Raw genomic sequence first — 8,875 nt, 5'->3', positions numbered from 1 at the left:
TCTTTAAAGGTCATCAAACTCCTAGAGCTGTAGTGCATAGCCCATATTATTTTTGCTAGTGTTTTGCAATGCCTTTTTTGAAGGAACCTTCTGGAAGTTACTGATTTACTCCTTGAACTCTTCATGGCAGTAGTTTATTGTAGGCTTTTATTCTGGTTTACATTTACAGTTATCAATATAATTATATCGGAAACACATTTTTAATATGCTGCAATTAAAAATTAATGCAGTAATGCTACATCTAAGGATGTGGCTCTAAGTACAGGTTTATGTCTCCACTGATACCTGCTTGTACCTCTAGCAGGTAGACTCTGCATTTTCCTGCTGTAAGCAGTTTCTTGTCCAAGTGCAGGCAAGTAGGTGAGGTATGTTCATTTGGTGAATGTATTAATTGTATTAATACAAATGGATAACTCAGCTGCAGTTCAGTGTAGTGTTAAGTCATGGATTCACAGTGTGGACTTATCTGTACCCCACTAAACTACGCAGTGTTTTTACCAATACCAGTGACTTTTTTTGACTGTGAACTTTGGACATGCAGGCAGCAAATACCACATCAGTTTTGACTCTTTTCCTTTACCTCTATCTAGCATAGCTTCATGAGAGAGGTCCTCTCTCCTGTGGTAACCACTCCAGAGGAAGCCCTCCCAAACAGTGTCTCTCGTATGTATTATTTCTGGACCTAAATGTGGACCCAGTCTCTTCATTCAAGCACTTCTTAGGTGTTTTTAGTCATAAACCTGTTGCCACAGGTAGGCAGAGCCCACTTTCCTGACAAAGGCCTGTGCCAAATTTGTAAAGGCACTACAGTGTTTTTCTTTTCCATTAACTCATTTCAGCCAGCTAAACATGGGGGTCTATTGCTGTTTGAGACCAAACAGTAAGTAATCAGACTCCTATGTAGGGGCCTCAGATATGATGTGGGACATACAGGGAATCAATAGCCACCTGACATAGTAGCTGGAGGCCAGGGATTTCACCCAGGACTTCTCGTGGTGGTGTTGCACACCTCTGTTTAGGCAACTGAGTCACACCCTTTGAACCAAAGCACTGCTGTTTTCTCAGCTAAGGAAACTAAAAAATACTATCAACTTCAAATATATTTGCCATTCACTCAAGCAAAATACTTTACCTTCTGAAGAAATTGAATGCCTTTTTGTGAACAAACCTGAACTGGAGTGTTTCCTTCAGTCTTCTTGGTGAAGATGGTGTTTTAAGTCCTTGAGTGAATTGGGTCTTAGACAGAGGCCTAGTTGCAAGTCTCAAAACTGCTGTAGGGTTGATGGCATACAAGTAAATCTTTAAGCTTAAACAAATATATAAGCACCCTATGACTTTCTTTTGCGGCACAAAGATTGGCAAAGTTGCAGCAGAATTTATGTGTGTGTCTGCACAGTGCATTGAAGTGCCACATGAAATCTACCAGCTTTCCCTTCAAAATAATCTGAACACCAGGTCTTTTTTGGCAGCATCAGAGTGCTTTTTCATGAATGGAGGGTGAGATTCTGACCTCTGCTGAAGTCAGTGAGAGAGACCCCTTGGTTTCACTGGGACCAGGAAGCAAAGCACCTCTTTCCCCTCCCTGGAATGTAATGGCAGTCTTAATAATGATCTTTGTGTCTCAGTCTTCAGGGACCTTCTGTACTTGTCTGTGCATCTTCAGGGAACTGGAACAGCACACCACCAGCTTGCAACATTGTGTCTTGTGGATCCCCTCCAGCCATCAAAGATGCAGCCATCAGTGGAAATAACTTTACTTTTGGAAGCACGGTCTCCTACATGTGTAAGGAAGGGTATGTAGATTAGCACTACTGGACTAATAGTCAGGATGAGTAAAACAGGTGCACTGTTTCACAAGTCCTTTATAGCTGTGCATTAATTCATTTTTGCGTCTTCTGTCTTAGCTCTGGAAGTTAAAGGTGATGGAGTTATTTTTGTGAGCTGTCAGGCTAGTATGAGACAAGAACATTTTTTAAAGTAGTTTCAGGGGAGCTAAATACATTCTGGAAGAGGAGAATGGAGAGGAGTCATGGGCAATGATAGACCAGTTCAATAGGAAAACCTTTACCTTGGAGTTACTACAGAGCTAGTACTTCTGTGGTAAATTCAAGGCCCTGACTGTAACAAATTCCTTATGTCTCATCAGGCTGATGAGAATGCTGTTTGGTGCAGTTTTAACAAGTGCCTGTTGTGGTGTACTAAATTCTGCTTCCTTAAAATTATGACACTTCATTTATTGAGGTGCATTACTTTTCATTTATTTTCAGACCATATTTCATCAAAGATGAGGCTTGATTTTGATGATATAGAGCATGAATATAATGCTAGACTCTGATCCTGCAAGAAACTTTGCACATGCTTATCTTTACAACCTGTGAGCAGTTCCTATGAATTTCTTGAAACTGATCTGTCTAAAAGACAGAGCAGGTATGCAGAGCTTTTGCCAGGTCAGGCGCTAAGTGACTGGAGGACTTTCTGCCCCTTCTTGTTGTAAAACAGTAAATTGACAAGCCAGCATTTTTCTTAAAAATGCACTTTGCAATATTATTTGAAGCATAATTGAAGCAAAGCATCCTTATTCTGTTTTCTAGACTGTATTATGATTTTAAAAGGTGCTTCTCCTTCCTGTGCAAGCATTTTGAATGGGATAGGATGACAGCATTTAAAGTCTGCTCCAGCTGTCTGTCTGTGACCATGGATCATGTTAAACATTGACACATAATAGGCTCTTTTTCTGGGGTTCAACCATGAGGCTTTGAAAACAGATCCTGCAAACGGGACAAAACACTTTCTACAAATGTTGTCTTCAAAATCTGAACAACCTGTTTGCAGCCTGCAGTTAGAAAGTCACTGGGAACTTTCCAGTAGTTATAGTTTATTTTCTTTCTATGAGAGGACACCACAGAGATCTCAAAAGTGAAGAACATTGAAGGTACTGTGACTACACTGTTGCCTGTTGCATATTTGAACAGCAGGGTTTTAAGTGGACTGATGAGCAGCTTGGAATAATGCCTGTCATTGCATCCCAGAGACAGATTAGACAATAACAGTATTCATGTGGCAGAATTTAATTGTAAAATATGAGGATTTTTCTATTTAGCATTATGCCTTTTTAACTGGCTTTTATAACAATTTTTACAGTGAGTTTTTAGGAAGATGTTGTTATGAAATTGCCGTTTGCATTATTGGTGAGAGCGTCTCTCGGTAACTCACTAAGGGGTTTCTCTTTACTTACAAGTGTGAAAACAGATGGATAGGGCTGATACAGAAAGCCAAAAGGCCTTTATGGACTTTTCACCTCTTTCTTCTCCATTCAGTTTAGCTAAACAGTCATTTCTCAGTGGGATTGTTTCTTTGAGTATTGTATGGACTGTCACATCACAATTCTAGGTTAGCTGTAGTAGTTTCAGCCGAAATGGAAGTTCAGAAATGGTTATCGGATGGATAGATGAGAAAGAAGCAATATACAAAAGGTGTACTAGGATATCTGTCATTGTGATATCTCACCCATGGACATGTAAGCTTTAAGAATTTCCTTTTGAAGTTGTTCATAGCTTTTCCAAAAGATCTTACTCTTCCAGGGCGCTAGCAAACAAATTTGCACTATAGGGGCTTCAGGAAACCGTAGGTAGTGTTTGACAGTGCTTGTCTTTTTGACTTCCTGTGTGGTTTCTTTTTTCACAGTTACACATTAGTTGGCCCTGCAACCATAGAGTGCTTAGCCAGCGGCAAGTGGAGTGTGAGCCACCAGCAGTGCCTGGCAGTATCCTGTGATGAACCACCCCATGTGGAGAATGCATCACCAGAGAGTGGCCACCGCCTCTTTGGCGATATAGCTTATTACTTCTGCTCGGATGGCTACAGCCTGGCTGATAACTCTCAGCTGCTTTGCAATGCAGAAGGGAAGTGGGTGCCTCCAGAGGGCAGGGACATGCCCCACTGCATAGCTGATTTCTGTGAAAAGCCATCCATCGTCTCATACAGCATTCTGGAGTCCATTAGTAAAGCCAAGTTTGCAGCTGGCTCAGTCGTGAGCTTCAAGTGCATGGAAGGCTTTGTTCTGAACACTTCGGCCAAGATTGAATGCCTTCGAGGGGGCCAGTGGAATCCTTCTCCTCTGAGCATCCAGTGCATCCCCGTTCGCTGCGGAGAGCCTCCCCACATTAGCAATGGTTATGCCAGTGGGTCCAACTACAGCTTTGGAGCAGTGGTGGCTTACAGCTGCAACAAGGGGTTCTACATCAAGGGAGAGAAGAAACGTACCTGTGAGGCCACTGGCAACTGGAGTGGCAGTTTGCCCACATGCCACCCAGTGTCCTGTGGAGAACCACCACAGCTTGAGAATGGCTTTATTAAGGTACAGAATGAGTTTTCTCATCTGCTTGGTACCATGGCAAACTGAATATATCTTCACAACTGCTGCTGTTGGGGTTTTCTTTCTTCTGTTTTGGTCCCCTGTTAAAATTCAGGAAACACATGATTAGATGGAATAAGAAAAGGGGAAAGCAGGTAGATTCGCAGCAGAATCATGTCTGAAAACCATGGACACTTCCATGGGATTTCCTAGCTTGAAATGGGTTTTCAGTTAAGAGACTCGATGACATATGACATTCAGTTGATTTCCTTATTGTCTTATTCTTCATTTGTTTGATCCATGGGTAGCTTTCCAGTGCCTTCTAGAGACATTTGAAGTACTGTTGCCTGTTCAAAAGCCTTGCTCTTTTCAGTGCTATGAAAAAAAATCTGATTTTCAATAGATAACTCACCTTGGGATAATTTCTCTTCTTTACTAAAGTCAGAAATTCCCTTTCTTTATTGAATTACATTGCAACAATTCCTGAAGTTAAAAATCTCCTTGTGATAGCCCAAACCTGTAACAACTGCTTAACTTGCGTTTTGCTTTGATGCACAATGATAATATTGTGGTAAAAAAGATCACAAACGCAATTATAAAGATTTAACTTTGAATTTTTAAAGTATTCTTCTTCTGAACATCCTCCATCCTTCCGTAAATCTAACCACCAGGGAATCTGCATTTGCGTAAAGTTGGAGGGGAGGCAGCTGGCATCCCAGTTACGACATGGGTTTCCAGCAGTAATAATAACAATTTCTGTTTAGACTCCAACACAGATACATCCTCTAATTAATACATACCACTCTGTTTTGCCTTCCTTAGGTAGTATCACTCCTTCCTTAATAGTCAGAGACATTTTTTAATAGCTCTGTCAGAGCTTAGCCTGCAATTTTGAGGTACTGCTCAGCTGCCTGCTCAAGGCCCTGGAGCTGCATATGTGGCAATTATAAACATCCCCTAGTGGCAGTACATTTGAGGGCTCCAACCTTAGATATGCCTATAAGCTAAAGAATCATGACAACGATAGGCCATTTCATGGCAGCTTCTTCTGACCTGTTTTTCTGTCTTCTTGTCCACACATCTTTTTGGCCTCATGGATCAGGAAGAGAGAAAGCAGAGGAATTATTTTCCAGCTTTTGCCTTTTAAGCCATGAGTTTTCTGTTTCCTTCTGCTGGTGCATTCAGATTTCCTGACAGCAGAGTGGATCATTTGAGGCAAGACATTCTGTATCAGTTATTTGCCTCAATTTCTTTGCAGACAGCCTTTACTGCTGTCATGGATTCAGCTTGAAGCTAAACCAGGAGAACACAAGAAACTAAATGAATCTCCTATTGCCCAAATTTTGCATCTTCATTTCAGACATGTCCCTGTCTTATCTGTTTTGCAGGAAGCAACTGGACACTCCTTTGAGAATCAGGCAAATTATCAGTGTGAGTCTGGTTACCAGATGGTCGGGAGCCCAGTGTTTATCTGCCAAGCCAATCGGCAGTGGTACAGTGAATCGCCTCCTTACTGTGCTCCCCTCAGCTGTGGAAAGCCACCACCCTTCCAGCATGGCTATTCCAAGGGAGAAACTTTTGATATGGGCTCCAAAGTTGAGTTTTTCTGTGATGAAGGCTATGAGCTGATTGGAGATGTTTCCTGGACATGTCAGAAGTCTGGGAAATGGAGCAAAAAGCAAAGCCCCAAGTGTGTGCCAACAAAATGTTCAGAACCACCCCTGGCAGAAAATCAGCTGGTCTTAAGGGAAGTGACTTACCAAGTTGGTGTTGTACAGTTCTCCTGCAAGGAGGGTTATATTCTGCATGGTGCCTCTGTACTGAAATGCTTGCCCTCCCAGCAGTGGAATGATTCGTTTCCCTTCTGCAAGGCTGTACAGTGTTCTGCACCTCCCTACATCCCCTTTGGTGACCCCTTGACTTCATCCCTTCATTTTGGTAGCACTGTGAAATACATCTGTGTGGATGGTTTTTTACTGAAGGGTGAGTCCACCATCAGATGCCAGGCTGATGGCTCATGGAGCTTGCCTTTGCCAGAATGTATTCCTGTGGAGTGCCCTCAACCAGAAGAAATTCAGAATGGCATAGTTGATGTTCAGGGCCTCACCTTCCTTAGCACAGCTCTCTATACATGTAAACCAGGATTTGAACTGCTGGGGAATACAACTATCCTCTGTGGAGAAGATGGACAGTGGCTTGGAGGAAGGCCAGTTTGTAAACCTATTCAATGCCCAAGGCCTAAGAAGATCCTCAATGGCAAATACTCATTCACTAACTTCCATTATGGGCAGACTGTTAGGTATTTCTGTGACAGAGGTTTTCAGCTTCAAGGGGAGGAAATGTTGAGATGCCTAGAAACAGGAGAGTGGAGTACAGAGGTCCCCTCTTGCAAAGCCATAAATTGCCAGCCCCCGCAGCCCATTGAGAACGGATTTGTGGAGGGTGCAGATTATAGCTACGGTGCCATGGTTATTTACAGTTGTGTGCCAGGCTTCCAGCTGTCTGGCCTTGCCATGCAGACCTGTGAAGAATCGGGCTGGTCTAGCTCCACACCAGCCTGCCTTCCAACAGACTGTGGCCTACCTCCTCACATTGACTTTGGGGAGTACGTGCAGTTGAGACATGAGGGAAGACGTTCTGACCAGGAGGGTGTTACAGAGAGTCCCTCCCTTTCACATATGTTGCTGGCTGACAATTTGAAAGACTTCAAAAGTTCCTTGCAGGAGGACAGTGCAATGCAGGTCACCACTTTCTTGTTTGGAACTATCATTTTATACACATGTTACTCTGGCTACGAGCTGCTGGGAAACCCTATTCTAGCTTGCCAAGAAGATGGGGCTTGGAACGGCACCGCCCCTGCCTGTGTTTCAATAGAGTGCACCTTGCTGTCACCCCCAGAGAACGGTTTTTTACATGTCACTGAGAACACACTGGGCAGTGCAGTGAAATATACCTGTAGGCCAGGGTTCACACTTGTTGGTTCTGACTCTCGCCTGTGTTTGCCAAGCCGACAGTGGAGTAACACTGCTCCATACTGCAAAGCAATAACATGCAATTCACCTACTCAGCTTATGAATGGGAAGATAAGAGGGGAAAACTACACGTATGGGAATGTTGTCTACTACGAGTGTGATCCTGGGTACCAGTTAAATGGCCCCATGGAGAGGAGATGCCAAGAGAACCAGAAATGGGATGGCAGTGAACCAATTTGCGTTCCTGTTTCCTGTAGCCCACCACCAATTTTGGAGAATGGTCAGGTGACTGGAGAGGAGTACACATTCCAGAGACAAACAAAGTATAGCTGCAATGAAGGTTTCCTGTTAGATGGGGACAGGATTAGAGTGTGCCTTGCAAATGGAAGCTGGAGTGGAATTACTCCAGTTTGCAAAGCTGTAACCTGCCCTGTTCCATTGCCTCTTCCCAATGGGAGAACTACTGGCTTAGATTTCAGCTTTAAGAAAGAAGTGCACTATCACTGCAATGAAGGATATAGCCTGCAAGGAGTGTCTACGCTTACCTGTCAGAGTGATGGTACCTGGGATTCAGAAGCTCCACACTGTGAGCCAGTCATTTGTGGACCCCCTGAAGACATTTCTCATGGTTTTCTGAACGGCTCAGGCTTTACCTATGGGGAATTTGTGCAGTATGTGTGCTTCCCTGGTTACGAGCTACATGGCAATCTGTTACGGCAATGTCTGTCCAATGGCTCCTGGAGTGGAAACCTTCCATCTTGCCTACCTTGTTTGTGTCCTACACCACAGATTCAGAATGGGTTCATTCTTGGTACAGACTTCAGCTGTGGGAAAAGTGTGCGGTTTCAATGTCTGGAGGGCTTCAAACTGCTGGGGCCATCTGAGGTCACCTGTGAGACAGCTGGCAAGTGGAATTCTGGGTTTCCTCGCTGTGGGCAGATTTCCTGTGGCTCTCCACCCATCATCCCCAACACATTTATCAATGGGAGCAGCCCTGAAGATGAGAACACCATCATCTATACCTGTTTGACAGGTTATGTGATGAAGGGGAGTCCAGAACTGACATGTGTGGAGACTGGTGTGTGGAAGAAGCCATACCCAAGCTGTGAGCTGTTAAGCTGTGGCCCACCACCTTCTGTCCCAAATGCAGAGGTTCTCGGAAACACTTACACATATGGGAGTAAGGTCCAGTATAGGTAAGGATGATGATGCTATTCTGTTTTCATTAAAAAATCCCTGAAGGAATGAAGAGGGAAGGTTTATGTACTCTCAGTGCAAGTTTTTACATGCTCAGATTGACAAAGCCCACATTCCCATGCACTTTATAATATATTATTTGGACCACTTGTGAATATCCAGAAAGGTATTTCAGTCTGTTTGGCTGCACTCTTCCACTAACTTTACTTTCCCATTTCCATTTGTTTTCCTCTTTTCCTTAAAGCACTTGTCTCAACATACAAGTTTTGTTAGCAGGTGGCAGCAACAGTCAGCAGGGTGTGCAATGTTTCTCCCCTTTTCGCACTGCTTTTATTCTTTCCTTCTGCTTCAG

At 43.5% G+C, this 8,875-nt stretch overlaps 1 protein-coding gene across 1 annotated transcript in view; it reads left to right on the top strand.

Annotated features, from left to right (window-relative positions):
• Positions 1-1,625: 1,625 nt before the first annotated feature.
• LOC103802677 (sushi, von Willebrand factor type A, EGF and pentraxin domain-containing protein 1-like) overlaps positions 1,626-8,875 on the top strand; it is a gene marked incomplete at its 5' end in the record, with an annotated part of 29,724 nt that continues 22,474 nt past the window's right edge. The window contains 3 exons of the mRNA XM_009075189.1: positions 1,626-1,793; positions 3,685-4,357; positions 5,743-8,522. Of these exons, the coding sequence (XP_009073437.1) occupies positions 1,626-1,793; positions 3,685-4,357; positions 5,743-8,522 (3,621 nt within the window). The remainder of the gene's footprint in view (positions 1,794-3,684; positions 4,358-5,742; positions 8,523-8,875) is intronic.

This window comes from Acanthisitta chloris, unplaced genomic scaffold, assembly GCF_000695815.1.
Source record: "Acanthisitta chloris isolate BGI_N310 unplaced genomic scaffold, ASM69581v1 scaffold1550, whole genome shotgun sequence".
Taxonomy (NCBI): Eukaryota; Metazoa; Chordata; class Aves; order Passeriformes; family Acanthisittidae; genus Acanthisitta; species Acanthisitta chloris.
The sequence above is the reverse complement of the archived record's forward strand: the minus strand, read 5'-3'. Positions and strand labels throughout refer to the sequence as shown.